The sequence below is a fragment of the Heptranchias perlo genome, unplaced genomic scaffold (genome assembly GCF_035084215.1).
Source record: "Heptranchias perlo isolate sHepPer1 unplaced genomic scaffold, sHepPer1.hap1 HAP1_SCAFFOLD_59, whole genome shotgun sequence".
In the NCBI taxonomy this organism is placed as follows: Eukaryota; Metazoa; Chordata; class Chondrichthyes; order Hexanchiformes; family Hexanchidae; genus Heptranchias; species Heptranchias perlo.
In genome coordinates, this window is record NW_027139612.1 from 2,570,896 (window position 1) to 2,595,125 (window position 24,230).

A 24,230-nucleotide genomic window follows, 5' to 3' on the forward strand; every position below is an offset into this window, starting at 1 on the left:
ACACTGTCACTGCCCATCGGGACCAGAGGAATCACACCCAGGTATATATTGTATATGTGAATAGATATCATATGGAAGATAACCATCTTGAGCCAGAAGTCCCGAGTGGATGATCCATCTCTGCCTCCTCCCGATATCCGCACCATCACAGATCCAGTCTTCAGCCAATTCGATTCACTGCACGTGACATCAAGAAACGGCTGAGTGCACTGGAGAAAATAAAGACTATGGGCCCCGACAACATACCAGCGATCGTGCTGAAGATTTGTGCTCCAGAATTCGCTGTGCCTCTAGCCAAGCTGTTCCAGTACAGCGACAACACCGGCATCTACCCGACAATGTGGAAATTTGTTAGGGATGTCCTGTCCACAAAAAGCAGGACAAATCCAATCCGGCCAATTACCGCTACATCAGTATACTCTCAATCATCAGCAAAGCGATGGAATATGTCGTCGACAGTGCTATCAAGCAGCACTTGCTCAACAAATAACCTGCTCACCGATGCTCAGTTTGGATTCCGCCAGGACCACTTGACTCCACACCTTATTACAGTCTTGATCCAAATATGGATTCTGGAGGTGAGGTGGGAGTGACTGCGCTCCACATGAAGGCAGCATTTACCGAGTGTGGCACCAAGGAACCCCAGTAAAATTGAAGCCAATTGGATTCAGGGGGAAAACTCTAATTTGGCTCGAGTGATACCAAGCACAAAGGAAGATGGTAGTGGTTGATGGAGGCCAATCATCTCAGCCCCAGGACATTGCTGCAGGAGTTCCTCAGGGCAGCGTCCTCGGCCCAACCATCTTCAGCTGCTTCATAAATGAGGTTCCCTCCATCAGAAGGTCATAAATTGGGATGTTCGCTGATGATTGCACAGTGTTCAGTTTCATTCGTAAGCCCACATATAATGAAGCAGTCCGTGCCCGCAAGCAGTAAGACCTGGACAATATCTAGGATTCGGCTGATAAGTGGCAATTAACATTTGCGCCAGAAACGTGCCAGGCAATTACCATCTCCAACAAGAGAGGGTCTAACCACGTCCCCTTGATATTCAACGGCATTACCATCGCCGAAATCCACACCATCAAACACCTGTGTTTCACGATTGACCAGAAACTGAACTGGACCAGCCACGTAACGACTCTTGCTCCAAAAGCAGGTCAGAGGCTTGGTATTCTGCGGCGAGTCACTCACCTCCTGACTACCCAAAGCCTTTCCACCATCTACGGGACACACTTCAGAGGTTAGATGGAATAATCTCCACCTGCCTAGATCAGTGCAGCTCCAACAACTCTCAAGAAGCTCGACATCATCCAGAACAAAACAGCCCGCTTGATTGGCACCCCAACCACTACTCTAAACACTCACTCCCTCCACCACCGGCGCACCGTTGCTGCAGTTTATACCATCCACAGGATGCACTGCAGCAACTCGCCAAGGCTTCTCCGACAGCACCACCCAAACCCGCGAACTCTACCACCTAGAAGGACAAGGGCAGCAGGCACATGGGAACAAAACCACCTGCAAGTTCCCCTCCAAGTCACAAACCATCCCGACTTGGAAATATATCGTCATTCCTTCATTGTCGCTGGGTCAAAATCCAGGCACTGCCTTCCTAACGGCACTGTGGTATAACCTTCATCACACGGACTGAAGCATTTCAAGAAGGCGGCTCATCACCACCTTCTCAAGGGCAATTAGGGGTGGGCAATAAAATCTGGCATCGCCAGCGACGCCCACATCACATGAACGAAAAAAATGATCAGAAAGTATCTGAATTTAAAAACGAAACTCAACAACTCACAAATATTCAACACAATCTGTGACTAAACATTATACAGTTGCCCCAGACTGTGTAAAACCGAGTCATTTAGTTCAATTATTTTCACCCTGCGCCATATTTCCCGCCAGAATATTCACTACCTCAGCAATATGGCTGGTTCTGCCGGCACTGTGAGTAAATGTTACCAATGGGCACTCCCAGTGCAGAGTCTCGGCCGACGAGAGCAAGTCTGGAACTGGGTTGTGGAGATCAGCGGGACTCAGTGGATTTCACTGGGCAGCTGTCTGTGTCACACCTGATGTGGAGTATTGATCATAACACTCCGGAAATGCTCGATCCCAGAACTAACAGCTGTTGTACTGATGGGGGAGGACGGACTTGGTATCATGTTCAACAAGGCAACGTTATCCTGCTCATTTTAATATTTCTGTCTAAACCTCCTGTTAATATTATATTTATTGCAGAGCATCAGAATCTGGGAACGTCTGTCACCACCATGGCTGAAGGTTCAAACAGGGGAGAAGATCCAACATCTTCAACAAGAATGAGAATGGACACAGGTCGGTTCAGAAAATTCATCAAAATATATTTCTGTCCTGACAAAGGGTCCAGATCACTAACAGGAACCTGCAGCTCACACAGGAAGAGGTAACAGCACAGATACTGTGTAGATAGAGGGAAGTGAGTAACGATCTAGAGGGACAGTGCAGTCGAAGATGGAGGTATCTCCTGATACTGGAACTGTCCAATAGATACAAGGTTGTGGGGACTGTAAGGTGGATAGAGACAGGGACTCAGAGGATGGTCTTCCTGAGTAACATTGTCAGACTGGGGAGCAGGGGGACTCCCCGAGTGGGATGGGGGTGAGAGGCAGGTGGGACACAGGAATCGGAGAGCCATAGTGGTGGGAGATTCTTTCGTCAGGGGAATAGACAGAATCTTCTACAGCCCTAAGGAGATCCCGAATGGTAAGTTGCCTCCCTGCTGTCAGAGTGAAGAACATCCTGGAACAGGTGGGACCATCTCTGTTAAGGAAAGGAGAGCAGAGAATAGTCATTGTCGGAACCAATAACACGGATAGAAGTACGATAATGGAGGGAATATTAAGACTGATGCTCTAGACTATAAAGCAAGACCTCCAGGTGGTGATATCCGGATTGATTTGCACTGGGCCACTTAAGGAGGGAAATATGAGGCAGGTCAGTGTGTGGCTGCAGGGCTGGAGCAGGGGGAAGGGTTCACAGTCTTGGGGACTAGAGTGAGTTCAGGGAGAAGGGAAGGGACGGTCACGATCTGAACCGACCAACAATGGTTTTACAGACTGGGTGAATTTAGCAGGAGGGAAGTGTTCACGGTCTTGGGGACTGGAGTGAACTCAGGGAGAAGGGAATGGACGGTCACGGTCTGAACCGACCAACAATGGTTTTACAGATTTGGTGAATGGGGCAGTGGGAGGGTTTCAGTTGATATGATTGGAGGGTGAGAAATATCCGGGCCTGAGACTAGAGAGTGGAATTAATAAAACTGTTGTACGAGAATCAAAATATTTATGAAATAGTGAAAACTTATCAGCAGGTAGAAAGGAAGGTGGTTTTGAAATATTGAAAGATAAATTTACATGATATTGAAAAAAAACGAAGAAACGAAAACGGGTTAACATACCAAAAAATCGGAGTTAGGTTTAGTTTTATGTCTGTAAATATACAAATCATTCCAAACACATTTGGAAAGTCAGAATCATGGCATGTAATCTAGTAAATATAAGACAAGGTCTGAGTTTTCACAGGACTCAGAGCGAAATGTTCCTGGCTTTAATATTTTGAGTGGAGAGAAAAATAGTTCTGGAACAATAACAACTTGCGTTTGTATCGCATCGCAACATTAATGTAGCAATACGACCCAGGGCGCCTCGTAGGTGCGATTATCAAAATAAAATTGACACTGACTCAAATAAGGGGAGATGAGGACGGGTGACCATAAGCTTTGGCAAAGAGGTAGGTTTTAAGGAGCGCCTTAAATGAGAACAGAGAGGTAGAGAGAAGGAGAGGTGTAGAATATAAGGGTGTTCCAGGGAGCTATTTTAAGATAGAATCTATACATACCCAATTAAGCAATAGGAAGTGAAATGGCACAATTCCCACTGGGTTTTGAAGGCCAGCAATCAGTGGAGATGAGATAGAGGGGGAACTGGGGGAAACTGGTTGTGGATAAAGGTATGGTGAGATATAAAATATTTCCATTAGCTTCAAAAAATGATGGTGGAAGTGAAAATGTCGGTGTACAAGAGGAGGATGTGCGACCATATTTGGAGATAACTGCAGAGAAGGATTTGGATCTGAGAAACATCGCCGAGGTGGATAAATCACTGGGCCCAGAGATAACACACCCGAGGCGGTTAAAGGAAGTCAGAGAGGAGACAGGAGGGACTCTGATAACAATTTCTCATTCCTCGTTTGTTATCAAAAATATCCAGGTGGACTGAAGGAGCACAATTAAAGTCTCTGGTAAAATAAGGAGAGAGGGTTAACGAGTAACTGGAGACCAATTAGCCTCCGTCAGCAGAGGGCAAACTCTTCGAATCTGTAATTCCAGGTCGAATTAGTGAACATTTAGAGATACAGGGGATGATCAGGGGAGGCTGGTACTGATTCGCTGCAGACAAGCCGTATTTGACAAATTTAATACAGCTTTGTTGAGAGGTGACTGTATAGATCGATGGAATGTAGCACATGCGGTGTATATGGGTTTTCAGAAGGTGTTTGATAATGTGACTCACAGGAGGCTTCAGCCGTTTGGTAAAAGAGGAAATGTAGCCGTCCGGATAGAAAGTCGATAATGTGTTTGGTTTTCTCCATTTTTGTTCACAGATCCGAACGCTGCAATTATTGAGTTCCTGACAAAGTGCGACGATTACCAACTGTTCCAGTTGACGAAATTCTACCGGGACAGACTAGAACAGGCGATTGAAGAAGGGGTGGACGGAGTCAGCTCGTTGTTAACATACGAGAGGCATTTCAGTGGACAGGAACATCGGGTAAGTGGGAGGGACACAGAATTTTTTTTTATTTGTTCATAAGATGTAGGCGTCGCTGGCGAGGCCAGCATTTATCGCCCATCCCTAATTGCCCTTGAGAAGGTGATGGTGAGCCTCCTTCTTGAACCGCTACAGTCCGTGTGGTGAAGGTTCTCCCACAGTGCTGTTCGGAAGGGAGTTCCAGGATTTTGACACAGCGATGAAAAAACAACGGCGATATATTTCCAAGTCGGGATGGTGTGTGACTTGGAGGGGAACGTGCAGGTGATGTTCCCATTACCTGCTGCCCTTGTCCTTCTAGGTGGTAGAGGTCGCGGGTTTGGGAGGCGCTGTCGAAGAAGCCTTGGCGAGTTTCTGCAGTGCATCCTGTGGATGGTACACACTGCAGCCACTGTGCGCCGGTGGTGAAGGGAGTGAATGTTTAGGGTGGTGGATGTGGTGCCAAACAAGCGGGCTGCTTTGTCCTGGATGGTTTCGAGCTTCTTGAGTGTTGTTGGAGCTGCACCATTCCAGGCAAGTGGAGAGTATTCAATCACACTCCTGACTTGTGCCTGTATAATGAGTTTGGAATATTGGAACATCAGAGAACTAACAGGATATCAGATCTCGGAATCATAAAATGCGACAGAACTGAAACAGGCCAAATAGGAAAGAAATGGATCAAGCTGAAAATACAGTGAATCTGAAATAATGATACAAAGAGATGAAAATACCCAGTGAATCGTTCAGTGTCTGTACAAAGGACAGGGGAACGGTTCGGGAATAACTCTTGTGTGGACTGAAAACAAAAGAGAATCAGTTTTAGTGGGACTGAGAAAAAGAGGGACCAATATATTCATTATTATCCTTTACAGACCGTCGTTGATCTCGTGGAGAAGGGAAACAGGGTGGACAGTTCCAAACTTCTCCTAAATCTGGTGATGGAGAAAGGCTCTCGGGCCCGGAGGGTGATGTGGGAATCCTTTGTGAAAATGCACCATGCGGTACCAAAGTTGGACAAAATACTGAAAGAGATGCAGGAACTTGGTACGGTAAAATAACACACTGAATTCAATTTCAGATTGAAACACTGCAAAATTTACTATAATATCACACAGATCTGATTTCATGAAAGCTCATTGATTTAAACAGGTCCTGATCCATTTGATTATATGAACATCGGACGAGGTTTATCTGAAATACCCAGTCACCTGAAAGGTAAGTGATGAAATGGGGATTTCAAACCATTTATTTCACTTCAGAGAATCAGAATGTTTAACTGGAGCCTTTTGTTTCGAGGTTGTCAGAATCTGGGAATCAGAAGTTGAAAGGAAGGCGGGAACAGAATAAAGTATGATTTTGATTTCGTAATGAACTTCAAATCGTCTGCGCGATCCGTTAGTATTCGCTGTTCTCAATTATTTGCAAATTTGCAGATGTTTTATTACTCCAGCTAATCCAGGCGCTGCTTGCTAACAGGAGGATCCTGATACACTGTAAATCTCCATAAACACCTGGCAGGATCCTGATATATTGTGAATCCCCTTACACACCTGGGAGGATCCTGATACACTGTGAATCCCCATACACACCTGGCAGGATCCTGATACACTGTGAATTCCCAGACACACCTGGCAGGATCCTGATACACTGTGAATCCCCATACACACCTGGAAGGATCCTGATACACTGTGAATTCCCAGAGACATGTGGCAGGATCCTGATACACTGTGAATCCCCATACACACCTGGAAGGATCCTGATACACTGTGAATCCCCATATACACCTGGCAGGATCCAGATACACTGTGAACCCCCATACACACTTGGCAGGATCCTGATACACTGTCAATCACCATACACAACTAGCAGGATCCTGATATATTGTGAATCCCCATACAGAACTCCAGTGTACCTCACAGATGCTTTCGGCTCGCAATCGATGAGCAGTGCTTTGTACCAGACGTCACGGTTTACCTGCGCCCCGAGAAAGCTGCTCACAATCACCTGTCGGGAACGAGGTGGAGTAATGCGAAATATTAAAAATGATATCATTTCACAAAGTGTTTGATCTGATCTGAGAAGATGTACAGATGTTTACACAATAGATCATTAATCCTTGGAGAAATGTGAGGGAAAGACAATGTTCAGGGTAATTCGGAAGTTCTGGGCTGGCTTCCTAATGACAGTGAAAGAGAGAACTTATTCTCCTCAAAGAATAGTCCTTTAACTCAGGGTCTTTTTCGATCCAGTGGAATGACTGATGGAAACAGATTTGTAATTTCCCAAACCTGCCCTTATAGGAAATTGAGACCAAAATGAAACAACGGAGTATAATTATTGGGAGAACAGTTGAAATGAACTGTGAATGTTTTCTGCTCTAACATTACACTGAGTGATGTGGGCAGTAGTTCTAATTCTAATTCGAATCGGTGATATGACAGGACTGTTCTAAAAGCACATTCGATGTAGGTGTAAAACGGCTGAAAAATTGTTCACAATTTCCGAAACACAATGTAACATGAGAATGATTTGAGACAGGAAAAGGCCATTTGGCCCAAATAAGCATGTCCCTGTTGGAGAGATGACCGCACCTACCCCTCCTCTCAGTGTATCCACAGAAACACGTTCAATTGTCTCTTCACCCCACTTACACTGCCCCTTTAGTGTCCTTCCCAGGCTTTCTCGACCTTAGGGTGAGAAAATTACCCTGACTTCCCTTCCCCGTTATTAATTACTTTGTTGATTGTGAGCCTGTTTCCTGTTTCCGTTGGGTATATTCAAGAATGAGATCGATAGATTTTTGGACACGAAGGGAATCAATGGATATGTGGATAGGGTGGGCAAGTGGATTTGAGGTAGATCAGCCGTGACCTTAATGAATGGCGGAGCTGGCTCAAGGGGGCGGATGGCCTACTCCTGCTTCTATTTCTTATGTTCTTATGTTCTTACTAATGTTGGGAATTCCACTGAAACATTTTAATCCAGAATTCGCTTGCCCAAACAAAATACACCAAACCCTCTCGCCATTCCCTGAACCTAATCTCCTAATACCTAACATCATCATTCTGATTCCCCTCTGTACCTTCAGAATGGCAGTAATCGTTACCTGTGAACAGGTGACTAAAAAAATGTACGTAATACCCCAGAGAATCTGCCCGAGTCCTGAAACTATAGAAATTTAACTGCTGCGTATTCAATCTAACCCTCTCCCAGTGCCCACAATATCGCAGATAACCTGCCCGAGGTCCGATACAATAACAGTGGGACTTCTGTCCATTCACAGTCTGTCCCTCTCCCAGTGCCCACAATATCCCAGATAACCTGCCCGAGGTCTGATACAATAACAGTGGGACTTCTGTCCATTCACTGTCTGTCACACTCCCAGTGCCCACAATACCCCAGGTAACCTGCCCGCGGTCTGATACAGTAACAGTGGGACTTCTGTTCATTCACAGTCTGTCCCTCCCCCAGTGCAAACAAAATTCTATTTCCCATTTCGGCAGAAGGTCAGCACCAATGACGTTTTCATAAATTATTCCACTGGAACTTCAAGTTTCAGATAACCAGAATCACGTTTGGATTAGCAATGAGATGTCGATGGTACAGGGCAGGGCTGATAGTATTAATCATCAGAGGGAAAATATCACCTTCATAGAAATCTCCATGTTCAGTAAATATTAGAATCAAGTGAGGAGTTGAAACTTTTCTCAGCCCTTCTTCATTTTCAAGCGAGGTTTTCAGTAACTGAGTTTAATTTCCTGCTCACAACTCCATTGAAGCTGTGAATTAAATCTCGGAACATTTTACTGAATCGGAAAGTGATAATGAGAATTTGTTTTTATGCCAATACAACTAACATGGAGGACCACTTCCTGTCTGTTCTAATTGAAGATGTTCAACAGAAACACAAGGAAACACTCCGGGTCCAAACTGAAACACTGAGAGTGAACACGATCCTAATAAAGGAGAAGGTTAAGATTTTCCAGCTGGTCAATCTATACACTGAACTAACGGTCATTTCTACTGTTCGAGATCGGACACTTGTAGAACATGAACTGCTGGCAAGAGGTCGAGACCATGAAGAGTGGAGAAAGAAACATCTCCGGAGAGAACTGGAAAAAATCCGAACTGATCAATTGTTCCAGAGCAGTTTTTCCTGGAGAAAATCCAAATCTGGGAGTTCAGCAGCAGTGAGCGGAGTCGCGGGGATTGGAAAAACAACAATGGTACAAAAGATTGTTTATGACTGGGCCACTGGGAAAATATACCCACACTTTCAATTTGTTTTCAGTTTTAAATTCCGGGATTTGAATGCTATTAACTGTCGAATAAACCTGAGGAATCTGATACTGGATCTGTATCCTTACTTTGGGAATATTCTGGGAGAGCTCTGGAAGAACCCAGAGGGATTACTGTTTATATTCGATGGTTATGATGAATTCAAGGACATTATCGATTTTACTGACAATCAGATAAATACACAACCTAAGTACATGTGCACAGATCCTGAAGACCGTTGTAAAGTATCTGACATTGTGTACAGTTTAATACAGCACAAGCTGCTCCCAGGATGTTCAGTGCTAGTGACCAGCCGCCCCACTGCATTACATTTATTGGAAACGGCTGAGATCAGTGTCTGCGCTGAAATCCTCGGACTTGTTGGCGAGGAACGGAAGGAATATTTCAACAAGTATTTTGTAGATAAGGCAGTTGCAGCAGCTGTATTCAAACATGTGGAGGAGAACGAGATCTTGTACACCATGTGTTACAACCCTTCCTACTGCTGGATCCTCGGTCTGTCACTGGGTCCCTTCTTCACACAAAGAGACAGGAAACAGCAGCGAGCTCCCAGGACCATCACCCAACTATATTCCTACTATATTTACAACATTCTGAAAAACCATGGCCGAGAGATTGAATCCCCCCGTGATGTGTTACTGAAGATCGGTGAGATGGCCTTCACAGGAGTCTCCGAGAAGAAGATTGTGTTCAGAAATGGAGATTTGATCAAGTACAATCTGCAACCTTCCCAGTTCCTGTCTGGGTTCATGATGGAACTTTTGGAGAGAGATGATTCTGCCCAGAGTGTGGTTTACACATTCCCGCACCTCACCATCCAAGAGTTTGTAGCCGCACTCGCACAATTTCTGACTCCAGATCCAAGGGACATCCGGAAACTCCTCAGTGAAGCTCACAGCAAGGAAGATGGGCGATTTGAGATATTTCTCCGTTTTGTTGTTGGTCTCTCCTCCTCACAGTCAGCTCGGCCCCTGGAGGAGTTTCTGGGTCCATTTCTTCATCAAACAATCTGTGGAGTGATTGACTGGGTGAAGGAGAAGGTTGAAGGACAGATTGGAAACACAGAGAGTGAAACTGGTAAAAGGAACCTCCTTAACACATTCCACTACCTGTTTGAGTCTCAGAATCAAACACTGGCTCGGGTCACAGTGGGATCTGTGGAAACACTTACATTTAGTGGATTGGGACTGACCCCGATTGACTGTGCGGTGTTGTCTCATGTCATTGGACTCTGTGATACAATAAAACACCTCAATCTAGAGAACTGCTCCATTCAGTGTGAAGAACTCCAGCGGCTGGGACCCGCACTGCACAAATGCCAGGTGTTGAGGTAACTGTTTATTTGTCTCTAACTGTTCGACCAATTGTAGAACAGTCACGGATTGTGTTGTTGCTCCGTAATGAAGGGAAACAAACAGTTCAGTTAAACCAGAGAGAAGCAGATTCAACACAAATATGGCAAATGATAAGAGGATCGGTTAGTAATTCCCTCAGGTCTGGAAAATCTAAAATGGATCCTTGTGAACTAGTGGGGATTTTACAGACTTTATCGGATCAGTAAATACAGGTCACTGAAAGAGTCTGATGATTTAAATATTCTAAATGATATTTATTGCTGTTTTCTCACTTCCTAAGAAACGTCCATTGTAGAAGCTCCTGCTCACTATTACTTACACGTGGACCGACATTAACTGCAGCAGTCCGTGTGTTAGAGCATCACACCCTGTTAACGAGGTGTGGGGGCAAGTGACAGTCACCGGACTGTCAACGTGTTTAGGAGAGGGAAGCAGAAACATCAAACATTCAGTAGTAAAGAACAAAACACAGCTTTCGGGCAGTTAACCGTCAGTGGGCGAGCTTAGCTTTCACCGCAGGACGTCGGTCCGTTATCTTAACTCATCAATGACATGGCCCTTCACACTCTCAAATACATCCACCGTCTCTTCACCCAGCTGGCAGCACTCGTGCCTCTGAGTCAGAAGGTCGTGGATTCAGGCCCCTCTCTCATTAATCCAGGCCGACACTTCAGTGGGATTTGAGAGCTGAAATCTGCCTGTAAAAACATTCCAATCTAACTGGATGTGGGGTTTCAGCCCAGGGGTACAGTCACACACCGTCCAGCAGTGGGGCCTCACACACAGCGGGAGTGTCCTGGGTTAACCAGGGACAGTGAACCCGGGAATTTCCCATAATCTGCCCCCTGTATGAGGCCCCGCTCGGGGAGGGAACTTTAGAATATTCCCCATAAACTGTCGAGCCCGTTGCACCTGAAATAAATGTAGTGCCAGTTTAATGGGAATAAAGTGAGAGATTCCCCTCCCTATAGACTCGGAGTACAGGGACATTTGAAACTTGTAACAGGACAGAATAACCTCTCCTTATCACATAAAATCATGTGGGACGGATTTCACAGCAGCCGTTTCACAATATAACTCACCCTGAGATATTATACAGATTAATATAACACTGCTTAAATTACAGGAAATCACCACTTTATCATTTAATTCAGGGAAAATCGCCCCATTCACAAAAATCTGGGATTGAAGAAGCAGCACAACTGAGACAAGTTTCCGCAAACATGACGGGAGAGGTCACTGATCTCCAGGAGGGTAATTCTGATCATCAGGGAATAAGACCGGACTGAGGGAAATTTAAAGGCTTCACACAGACAGCACTTTATTTGACAAATACATTTACTGATTGTCCCTGAGTCTATGGGGCATTGGTCAGAGAGAGATTTATTGTCAGTGACAGGGAAATCTGGTTACTAATTTCCTGAAGATTTTTCAGTGTTTCCTGTAATATCAGAGATAAATTGTATCAGATCGGGGATTGGATTCAGTTTGTCTCTCACTCTCTGTCTGTTTGTGTTTAGACTGGAGAGCAATAAACTGGGAGATTCAGGAGTGAAACTACTGTCAGCCCCTCTGAGGAACCCGGACTGTAAAATACAGGAACTGCAGTAAGTATCAAATTGTGTGAGATTGTGTTTATAATAACTGGATGCCGAATACGGTACATTAATGACAGTATAAGTAATAATAATACAAATAAATAACGTGAATTTACCCTGATTCCTGTTATTTCTCTCTCCCTGATCTCCAGGTTACAGTATAACGATCTCACAGGTTCTTGCAGCGAGGATCTCTCCTCCGCTCTCAGTATAAACCGGTCACTGACGGTTCTGGACCTGAGTAATAATAAACTGGGAGATTCAGGAGTGAAACTACTGTCTGCGGCTCTGAGGAATCCGGACTGTAAAATACAGAAACTGCGGTAAATATCAGACTGTATGAGATTGCGTTTATAATAACTGGATGTCTGACACTGCACTTTATTATTAGTATCAGTAATAGTGTTATTAATAAACACTGTACATTGTTATTAGTATCAGTAATAGTGTTATTAATAAACACTGGGGATTTCCCCGGATTCCTGTTATTTCTCTCTCTCTGATCCACAGTCTGGATGATGTCGGTCTCACAGATTCTTGCACCGAAGATCTTGTCTCCGCTCTCAGGACAAACCGGTCACTGACGGATCTGAACCTTGGATCAAACTCCTTCACAGACCGATCTGTCCCCGCTCTCTGCTCCCTCATACTGACCCGCAGGAGTCTGGAGCGGATCTGGTGAGTGTTTGTGTTAATGTTTAAAGTAAGAAATAAAATATCAATTTGATTCGGTCCCTTTTATGGGTAATATTTGTCTGTAATTATTATTGAAATATTAACCCCAGTCTCCCTGTTATTTACACTGTTGTTCAATCTGTTTATTTCCTGTTTAATCTTTAATCTGTTTCAGGCTGAGGGGGAATCATTTCAGTTCAAATGGAAAGAGACACCTGGAGTCACTGCGGGAATCCAGACCCGGACTGAGAGTGGGAGTGTGAACATTTCAATTTATAACCATTCCTGGTCTCATTATATGAACATTTCAATTTATAAACATTCCTGGTCTCATTTTTTGAACATTTTTGGCCGATTCTCTGCCCCTCCCCTTTAACCGGCCGCGCTCCAGGTTTAAATCCTAACGGCCCTTCAACTGTTTCCAGCTCGAGCTGAGCGAGCGTCGTCTCCCATTTTGACGTCAGAGGCCCAGCGACAGGGTCACGAGACTCAGTCACCCGGTCCCACAGCGCTGATTCTGCAGGATATCCGGGGCTGGATGGTCACCAATGGGACACTGGGTCAATGTACAGACAGGAAGGTTCCAGGGTGGGGCTCAGTCTGGGCTGCAGTGGGGCACTGGGTCAATGTACAGACAGGAAGGGCCCAGGGTGGAGCTCAGTCTGGGCTGCAGTGGGACACTGGGTCAATGTACAGACAGGAAGGGCCCAGGGTGGGGCTCAGTCTGGGCTGCAGTGGGAAACTGGGACAATGTACAGACAGGAAGGGCCCAGGGTGGAGCTCAGTCTGGGCTGCAGTGGGAAACTGGGACAATGTACAGACAGGAAGGGCCCAGGGTGGGGCTCAGTCTGGGCTGCAGTGGGACACTGGGTCAATGTGCAGACAGGAAGGGCCCAGGGTGGGGCTCAGTCTGGGCTGCAGTAGGACACTGGATCAATGTACAGACAGGATGGGCCCAGGGTGTGTCTCAGTCTGGGCTGCAGTGGGAAACTGCGTCAATGTACAGAGAGGAACGGCCCAGGGTGGGGCTCAGTCTTGGCTGCAGTGGGACACTGGGTCAATGTACAGACAGAAAGGGCCCAGGGTGGGGCTCAGTCTGGGCTGCAGTGGAACACTGGGTCAATGTACGGACAGGAAGGTCCCAGGGTGGGGCTCAGTCTGGGCTGTAGTGGAACACTGGGTCAAGTATAGACAGGAAGTATTCAGGATAACAAGTGTCCCTCTGTGCAGTGTGTGTCCCTCCCAGTGAGGAATCAGACCCTGTGACAAGTATCCCTACAACCCTCCAAAATCTCTTCCCTCCTCCAATTCTTTCCTCTCACACATCCCCCACTGCCATTGCTCCATCATTGGCGGCCGTGTCTTTTTCTGCCTGGACCCTTAGCTCTGGAATACCCTCCTTAAACCTCTCCACCTCTCTCTCCTCCTTTAAGACGCTCCTTAAAACCTGCCTCTTTGCCCAAGCTTTTGGTCACTTGTCCTAATACCTCCTGTGTGAATCGGTGTAACAGGATTCGCTCCTGTGAAGCGCCCCGACTAGAAAGGTGCAATATAAATGTAAGTTGTTGTCTGTGTGCTGTGTTAATAAAACTCCACCGCTTCCTTCAGCTCAGGCCTGGTCTCGTTATTTCTTTTTAAATGGTGTTAGTGTTTTAAAATATTGAATAAAGGATCCTGGGAATTTAATCCCTCCTCCTCCAAGCGGCATCGCAGACGTGACTGTTTGGTCTTGTGAATCGTGTGTGTGGTGTGTGTGTGTTGTGTGGTGAGGGGTGTTACTTGGGGGGTCTGGATATGCAGTTTACACAAAATGGTGAGACGGACTGTGAGCAAAAGAGCTCAGCTGGGACCCCACAAAATGGTCTCCCGACATGCAACGCAAAATGGCCGCCATGCACCTGTCCCAAAATGGCCGCCGTGAAACCGCCTCAAAAATCACAGAATGGTACATCACAAAAGGAAGCCATTCGGCCCATCGTGCCGGCGTCGGCTCTTTTAAAAAGTGAACCAGATAGTCCCACTACCCTGATCTTTCCTCGTGGCCAACACATTTTTCCTTTTCTAGGAATTATCTAATTCCCTTTTGAAAGTTACTATTGAATCTGCTTCCACCTCCCTTTTAGGCAGTGAATTGCAGATCATTACAACTTGCTGCATAAAAAAATAATCCTTCCTCATGTCACCTCTGATGCTTTTGACAATTATTTAAATCTGTGTCCTCTGGTTCCCGACCCCCTGCCACTGGAAAGAGTTTCTCCTTATTTACTCCCTCAAAACCCTTCAAATGGCCGCTCTGTCCCCTCAAAGTTGTCCCATCTCCCCGAAACACAAGCATAATTTTGAAATTATAACAAACCCTAGATGCCAGTACAGGGGTTCATGTTTCAGACGTTAATCTCCTCTCGGCCCCTGTTTGTCTCACACTGGGTTACCGTGTTTGTATAACATTGCAGACCGGGCTACTTTAAACCCAGGCTCTTCTAACCTGGTTAAATCACAACGGTCACAATCGAACGGGAACATGTTAAACCGAGGCCCCAAACCAGGGTCCAGAGAGGAAATTAAACCCCAGGGCAATAAACAGACCGAACTCACATGGACCCTGTTTGCGTGCAGCCTGTGGAGGAGGCCTCGATTGGTCCCTTCTGGAGAAGGCTTCAACGGTATCGCTCTGGAGGAGGAGGCCTCGGCCTTTCCCCTCTCGGGGAGGCAATGGGCAGCCCAGAGGGATCCCAGAGTGACAGTCTTTATATTTAGACAACATCTTCGATGACTACATCAACTTCTAATATAGAGAAAAAAACAAGTCAGCTTGGAAGACAGGGCAAATATGTGAGAGCAAGGCTGAATGGCATCTATTTTAATGCAAGGAGTCTTGCGAATAAGGTGGATGAACTGAAGGTGTTGATAAACACATGGGAGTATGATACTGTTGCTGTCACAGAGACATGGTTGGGGGAGGGGCAAGACTGGCAGCTCAATATTCCGGGGTACAGAATCTTCAGGCGAGACAGAGGGGGAGGTATAAGAGGAGGGAGGGTCGCAATATTAATTAAAGCATCAATTACTGCCAGAAGGAGGGATGATATATTAGCAGGTTCCTCTAATGAGGCCATATGGGTGGAGCTTAAAAACAAAACGGGGCAAGCACTTTGATGGGAGTGTACTATAGGCCTCCAAACAGTCAGGGGGAGATAGAGGAACAGATATGTAGGCAAATCTCAGAAAATTGTGCAAATAATAGGGTAATAATAGTGGGGGATTTCAACTTCCCCAATATTAACTGGGATACTCAGAGTGTAAAAGGCTTAGAGGGTACAAAATTCTTAACGTGCATCCAGGAGAGCTTTTTGAGCCAGCATGTAGAAAGTCCTACAAGAGAGGGGGCGGTACTGGACCTAATTCTAGGGAATGTGGCCGGCCAAGTGGAAGAAGTGCTAGTAGGTGAGCGCTTTGGTGACAGTGACCATAATTCGGTGAGATTTAAGGTGGTCATGGAAAAGGACAGGGAGGGGCCGGAAATAAAGGTTCTAAATTGGGGGAAGGCCGATTTTAATAGGATAAGGCAGGATCTGGCCAAAATGGATTGGGATCAGCTGCTTGTAGGAAAATCCGCATTGGAGCAATGGGAGTCTTTCAGAAGGGAGATTGAGACCATACAATGGCAACATGTTCCCGTAAAGGTCAAGGGTGGTTCCAAGAACTCCAGGGAATCTTGGATGTCAGGGGATATACGAGAATGGATTCGGAAAAAAAGGAGGGCTTTTGGCAGTTAAAAAAGGCTAAAGACGGAGGAAGCCCCAGAGGAGTACAAAAAGTGCAGGGGGATACTTAAAAAAGAAATTAGGAGATCAAGGAGGGGCCATGAAATAACACTGGCGAGCAAAATAAAGGAAAATCCTAAGATGTTTTATAAGTATATTAAGGGTAAGAGGATGACTAGGGAAAAATAGGGCCCATTAGGGACAAAAATGGCAATCTGTGTGTGGAGCCGGCAGATGTAGGAGGGGTTCTAAATGAATTTTTTGCATCTGTTTTCACTATGGAGAAGGACGATGTAGACATAGAAATACGGCAGGGGGACTGTGATATACTCGAACATATTAACGTCGAGCGGGAGGAGGTATTGGCGGTTTTAGCAGGCCTAAAAATGGATAAATCCCCAGGCCCGGACGAAATGTATCCCAGGCTACTGTGTGAGGCAAAGGAGGAGATTGCGGGGGCTCTGACACATATATTCAGAACCTTTCTGGCCACAGGGGATGTGCCAGAGGACTGGAGAACCGCTAATGTAATGCCATTATTCAAGAAGGGGAGTAGGGAAAAACCGGGGAACTACAGGCCAGTGAGCCTAACATCAGTGGTAGGAAAATTATTGGAAAAATTTCTGAAGGACAAAATTAGTCTCCACTTGGAGAAGCAAGGATTAATCAGGGATAGTCAACATGGCTTTGTCAAGGGAAGATCATGTCTGACTAATTTGATTGAATTTTTTGAGGGGGTGACTAGGCGTGTGGATGAGGGTAACGCAGTGGATGTGGTATACATGGATTTCAGTAAGGCCTTCGATAAAGTCCCCCACAGGAGACTGGTCAAGAAGGTACGAGCCCATGGAATCCAGGGTGCCTTGGCACTTTGGATACAAAACTGGCTTAGTGGCAGAAGGCAGAGGGTGATGGTCGAAGGTTGTTTTTGTGACTGGAAGCCTGTGGCCAGTGGGGTACCACAGGGATCGGTGCTGGGTCCCTTGCTGTTTGTGGTCCACATTAATGACTTGGATATGAATGTAAAAGGTGTGATCAGTAAGTTCGCTGATGATACAAAAATTGGTAGGGTGGTAAATAGCGAGGAGGATAGCCTCAGTCTGCAGGACGATATAGATGGGTTGGTCAGATGGGCGGAACAGTGGCAAATGGAATTTAACCCGGAAAAGTGCGAGGTGATGCACTTTGGAGGGACGAACAAGGCAAGGGAATACACAATGAATGGGAGGACCCTAGGCAAGACAGAGGGTCAGAGGGATCTTGGTGTGCAAGTTCACAGATCCCTGAAGGCGGCGGAACAGGTAGATAAGGTGGTAAAGAAGGCATATGGGATACTTGCCTTTATTAGCCGAGGCATAGAATATAAGAGCAAGGAGATTATGATGGAGCTGTATAAAACACTGGTTAGGCCACAGCTGGAGTACTGTGTGCAGTTCTGGTCGCCACACTACAGGAAGGATGTGATCGCTTTGGAGAGGGTGCAGAGGAGATTCACCAGGATGTTACCAGGGCTGGAGCGCTTCAGCTATGAAGAGAGACTGGGAAGATTGGGTTTGTTTTCCTTGGAGCAGAGGAGGCTGAGGGGGGACATGATTGAGGTGTACAAAATTATGAGGGGCACAGATGGGATGGATACGAAGGAGCTTTTTCCCTTCGTTGAGGATTCTATAACAAGGGGACATAGATTCAAGGTAAAAGGCGGGAGGTTTAGAGGGGATTTGAGAAAGAACTTTTTCACCCAGAGGGTGGTTGGAGTCTGGAACTCACTGCCTGAAAGGGTTGTGGAGGCAGGAACCCTCACAACATTCAAGAAGCATTTGGATGAGCACTTGAAATGCCATAGCATACAAGGCTACGCACCAAATGCTGGAATATGGGATTAGAGTAGACAGGGCTGATGGCCGGCGCGGACACGATGGGCCAAAGGGCCTCTATCCGTGCTGTATCACTCTCTGACTCTATGACTCTATGACTAATTATATAAGATATTTTTGTGTATTTGCACACAGCGGCATCTTGGAAAAAATAGCGGAAAATACCGCGCGGATTGTTCCCAGTCATAACACAGTGAACGCAGAATGTCTCAGTGACATCACAGTGACCCCTCAGTGCACCCAGTCACCACAGAATAAACCCAGAGTGCACCCAGGGATCCCAGAGTGGCAGTCTTTATATTTAGACCAATACCACAAAGACTACTACAACAACAACAAATTGTATTTTTTGTGTGTGTGTGTGTTTGTGTGTATCTGCACACGGACAGCATGTGGCGGCAATACGGCAGCCAGTTGGGAAAATGGCGGCAAGTATGGCGGCCATCTTCGACAAAATGGCGGAAAATACCGCGCAAACTGTCCCCAGTGACCCCACAATGTCCCAGAAGTTTAGCCAGTCATCCCAGAGAGATCCCAAGTGGCAGTCTTTATGTTTAGACCACCACTAGAACAACAGCTTGTATGTGTAATATATATAATACATATATTATGTATATGTGTGCTACGCAAGGTCCAGCATGGCAGAAAGTAGGGCAACCATCTTGGTCAAAATAGCGGTAAGTACGGCCGCCATCTTGGACAAAATTGCAGCAAATAGTCGGCCATTTTGGGCAAAGTGACGGCAAGTACAGCAGTCATCTTGGACAAAATAGCGGAAAGTACCGTACAGAGTGTCCCAGTAATCCCACAGTGAACCCATAATGTCCCAATAAAACAACAGTGAACCCAGAGTGCACCCAATCACTTCTGAGTGATCCCAGAGTGCACCCTGGGATCCCAGAGTGCATCCAGTCAGCTCAGAGATTTCCCAGAGTATTTACACACAGCCAACATGGGGGCAAGTACGACAGCCACGTTGGACAAAATGATGGCAATAGGGCTGCCATCTTGGCCAAAAGTGCCGCAAATACGGCAACCTTCTTGTTCAAAATGGTGTCAAGTACCGCGCAGATTGTCCTCAGTGACCTCACAGTGAACTCACAATGTCCCAGTGACCCCAGAGGTAACCCAGAGTCGCACCCAGTGATCCCAGAATGCAGCCAGGGATCCAAGAGTGCACCCAGGGATCTCAGACTGATACCAGATTGCGTCCGGGGATCCCAGATTAAATCCAGTCAACCCACAGTGATCCCAGAGTGCACGCAGGGATCACAGAATATTACACATGGCCGGCATGTGGGCAAGTACGGCAGCCATCTTGGAAAAGATGGCATCAAGTACAGCGACCATCGTGGACAAAATGGCAGTAAGTACGGAGGCCATATTGGAACAAATGGCGGCATGTACGGCAGCCATCTTGGTCAAAATGGCGGCAAATACCACGCAGACTGTCCCCAGTGATCCCACAGTGACCCCAGAACGTCCAAGTGACCCCACATTTAATCCAGATTCGCACTCATTGATCCCAGAGTGATCCAAAGTGCACCAAGGTATCCCAGAGTGCACCCAGTCTCACCAGAGTGATCCCAGTGTGCACCCTGTGATCGCAGAATGCATGCATTCACTCTAGAGTGATACCCGAGTGCTCCCAGGAATCCCGAAGTACACCCAGTCAACCCAGACTGAACCAAGAGTTGCACTGAGTGATCTCAGAGCGATCCCTGACTGCACCCATGGATCCCAGAGTGCAGCGGTCATCTCAGACTGATCCCAGATCGTGCCCAAGGATTCCAAAATGCACCCAGTGACCGCAGTTTGATCTCACAGTGCACGCAGGGATCCCAGAATGCACCCAGTCACCACACAGTGATCTCAGGGTGAGTGCAAGTACGGCGGCCCTTTGGGACATAATGGTGGCAAGAACGGCGAACATCTTGGACAAAATGGCTGAGTACGGCAGCCATCTTGGAAAAATGGTGGCAAGAACAGTGGCTATCTTGGACAATATGGCGGCAAGTACGGCAGTCATCTTGGACAAAATGGCGGCAAGTTCTCAGGAATCTTGGACAAAATGGCGGAAATTACCACGCAGAGCGTCTACAGTGATACGACAGTGAACCCAGAACGGCCCAGTGAACCCGCAGTGACCAAAGAGTGTACCTAGTCACCACAGAGTGATCCAGGGTGCACCCAGGGATCCCAGAGTGCATCCAGTCACCCTAACGCGATCCCAAAGTGCTCGCAGCATCCCAGAGTGAACCCAGTCACATCAGAGAGATCCCGGAATTCACCCAGTCACGCTAGATTGATCCCAGAGTCCACCCAGGGATTCCGGGTGCACCTAGTAACCGCAGAGCGATCCCAGAGTACACATAGGGATCCCAGAAGGAAATAGCCGAGCAAGCCACTCAGTTGTAAAATCTCGCTTAAAAAAAAGTCACAATAAGAATAAAATTGGATGGACCACCCGGCATCAGACCACAAGGGCACTGGAGAGGACAAAGGCAAAACAAGCCCAGTCGACCCTGCAAAGTTCTCCTCACTAACATCTGGGGACTTGTGCCAAAATTGGGAGAGCTGTCCCACAGACGAGTCATGCAACAGCCTGACATAGCCATGCTCACAGAATCATACCTTTCAGCCAACGTCCCAGACCTCTTCAATCACCATCCCTGGGTATGTCCTGTCCCACCGGCAGGACAGACCCACCAGAGGTGGCGGTACAGTGATATACAGTCAGGAGGGAGTGACCCTGGGGGTCCTCAACATTGACTCTGGACCCCATGAAATCTCATGGCATCAAGTCAAATATGGGCAAAGAAACCTCCTGCTGATTAGCACCTACCGTCCTCCCTCAGCTGATGAATCAGTCCTCCTCCATGTTGAGCACCACTTGGAGGAAGCACTGAGGGTAGCAAGAATGTACTCTGGGTGGGGACTTCAATGTCCATCACCAAGAGTGGCTCGTTAGCACCACGACTGACCGAGCTGGCCAAGTCCTGAAGGCCACAGCTGCCAAACTGGGCCTGCGGCAGGTGGTGAGCGAACCAACACGAGGGCAAAACCTACTTGACCTCGTTCCTCACCAATCTACCAGTCGCAGATGCATCTGTCCATGACAGTACTGGTAGGAGCGACCGCCGCAGAGTCCTCGTGGAGACGAAGTCCCGTCTTCGCACTGAAGACACCATCCAACGAGCTGTGTGGCACTACCACCGTGCTAAATGGGATAGATTGAGAATAGATCGAGCAGCTCAAAACTGGGCATCCATGAGCCGCTGTGGGCCATCAGCCGCAGCAGATTTGTACTCCAGCTTAATCTGTAACCTCATGGCCCAGCATATTCCTCACTTTACCATTACCAACAAGCAAGGGAATCAACCCTGGTTCAATGAGGAGTGGAGAATAGCATGCCAGGAGCAGCACCAGGCGTACCTAAAAATGAGGTAACAATCTGGTGAAGCTAAAACACAGGACTACATGCATGCTCAACATCGGAATCAACATGCTTTCGACAGAGCAAAGCGATTCCAAAACCAACGGCTCAGATCAAAGCTCTGCAGTCCTGCCACATCCAGTCCTGAATGGTGGTGGACAATTAAACAACTAACGACATCAAAGGTTCTGTAAACATCCCCATCCTCAATGATGGCAGAGTCCAGCACGTGAGTGCATCAGACAATGCTGAGGTGTTTGCAAACATCTTCAGCCAGAAGTGCCGAGTGGATGATCCATCTCGGCCTCCTCCCGATATCCCCACCATCACAGAAGCCAGTCTTCAGCCAGTTCGATTCACTCCACGTGACATCAAGAAACAGCTGAGTGCACTGGATAAAGAAAAGGCTATGGGCCCTGATAACATCCCGACTGAGTGGTGAAGTCTTGTGCTCCAGAATTAGCCGCGCCTCTAGCAAAACTCTTCCAGTACAGCTACAACACTGGCATCTACCCAACAATGTGGAAAGTTGCCAAGGTATGTCCTGTCCACAAAAAGCAGGACAAATCAAATCAGCCAAGTACCGCCCCATCAGTCTACTCTCAATCATCAGCTAAGTGATGGAAGTTGTCGTCGAAATTGCTATCAAGCGGCACTTACTCACCAATAGCCTGCTCACCGATGCTCAGTTTGGGTTCCGCCAGGAGCACTAGGCTCCAGACCTCATTCCAGCCTTGGTCCAAACACGTACAAAAGAACTGAATTCCAGAGGTGAGGTGAGAGTAACTGTCCTTGACATAAAGCAGCATTTGACCGAGTGTGGCACCAAGGAGCCCGAGTAAAATTGAAGTCAATGGGTATCAGGGGGAAAACTCCCCAATGGCTGGAGTCATACCGAACACAAAGGAAGATGGTCATGGCTGTTGGAGGCCAATCATCTCAGCCCCAGGACATTGCTGCAGGAGTTCCTCAGGGCAGTGTCCTAGGCCCAACCATCTTCAGCTGCTTCATCAATGACCGTTCCTCCATCATAAGGTCAGGAATGGGGATGTTCGCTGATGACTGCAGAGTGTTCAGTTCCATTCGCAACCCCTCAAATAATGAAGCAGTTCGAGCCCGCATGCAGCAAGACCTAGACAACATTCAGGCTTGGGCTCATAAGTGGCAAGTAACATTGAAACCAGACAAGTGCCAGGCAATGTCTATCTCCAACAAGAGAGAATCTAACCATATCCCATTGACATTAAACTGCATTACCATCGCCGAATCCCCCACCATCAACATCCTGGCGGTCACCATTGATCAAAAACTTAACTGGACCAGCCACATAAATATTGTGGCCACAAGAGCAGGTCAGAGGCTGGGTATTCTGCGGTGAATACCTCACCTCCTGACTCCCAAAAGCCTTTCCACCATCTACAAGGCACAAGTCAGGAGTGTGATGGAATACTCTCCACTTGCCTGGATCAGTGCAGCTCCAATAACACTCAAGAAGCTCGACACCATCCAGGACAAAGCAGCCCGCTTGATTGGCACCCCATCCACCACCCTAAACATTCACTCCCTTCACCACCGGCGCACAGTGGCTGCAGTGTGTACCATCCTCAGGATGCACTGCAGCAACTCGCCAAGGCTTCTTCGACAGCACCTCCCAAACCCGCGACCTCTACCACCTAGAAGGACAAGGGCAGCAGGCACATGGGAACAACACGACCTGCAGGTTCTCCTCCAAGTAACGCACCATCCCGACTTGGAAATATATCGCCATTCCTTCATCGTCGCTGGGTCAAAATCCTGGAACTCCACCACACGGACTGCAGCGCTTCAAGAAGGCGGCTCACCACCAACTTCTCAAGGGCATTTAGGGGTGGGCAATAAATTCTGCTCTGGCCAGCGACGCCCACATCCCTTGAACGAATAAAACAAGTCTCACTGTTGCCCCTCTCCCTATGTATTTCCACTTTAACCCCTCTCCCTATGTAGTAACAGGTGTAGCCCCTCCCCTTATATCGTTCCACTATTGCCTCTCTTCATATGTCGTTCCACTGTACCCCCTTTCTCTGTGTTGTTCCACTGTGGCTGCTCGCCATATGTATTCCCAATTTAGCCCCTCTTCAGATGTAGTTCCACCCTAACCCCTCTCCAAAAGTATTCCCACTGCAGCCCCTCTCCCTGTGTAGTTCCACTGTAGCCCCTCTCCCTATGTAGTTCTTATGTACCCTCTCTCCCTATGTAGTTCCACTGTGGCCCCTCTCCTTATGTAGTTCCACTGCAACCCCTCTCTCTATGCAGTTCTCTGTAGCCACTGTGCATGTATAGTTTCACTGTAGCCCCGGTCCCTGGGTAGCCTGAGCTGAAGGCATCCTCTTTAGGATCCCATTTTCCCTTCTGCTCCCTGCAGCATTTGCCTCTGGCACACAGGGTTGGGAA

The 24,230-nt window shown here is 47.1% G+C and overlaps 1 protein-coding gene across 1 annotated transcript in view; it reads left to right on the forward strand.

Moving 5' to 3' along the window:
- The first annotated feature begins 2,258 nt into the window (after nt 1–2,258).
- LOC137316335 (NACHT, LRR and PYD domains-containing protein 3-like) overlaps nt 2,259–24,230 on the forward strand; it is a 302,370-nt gene continuing 280,398 nt past the window's right edge. The window contains exons 1-7 of the mRNA XM_067980401.1: nt 2,259–2,343; nt 4,651–4,817; nt 5,672–5,843; nt 5,949–6,014; nt 8,691–10,428; nt 11,974–12,060; nt 12,204–12,374. Coding sequence (XP_067836502.1) covers nt 2,280–2,343; nt 4,651–4,817; nt 5,672–5,843; nt 5,949–6,014; nt 8,691–10,428; nt 11,974–12,060; nt 12,204–12,374 — 2,465 coding nt within the window. The 5' untranslated portion in view covers nt 2,259–2,279. The remainder of the gene's footprint in view (nt 2,344–4,650; nt 4,818–5,671; nt 5,844–5,948; nt 6,015–8,690; nt 10,429–11,973; nt 12,061–12,203; nt 12,375–24,230) is intronic.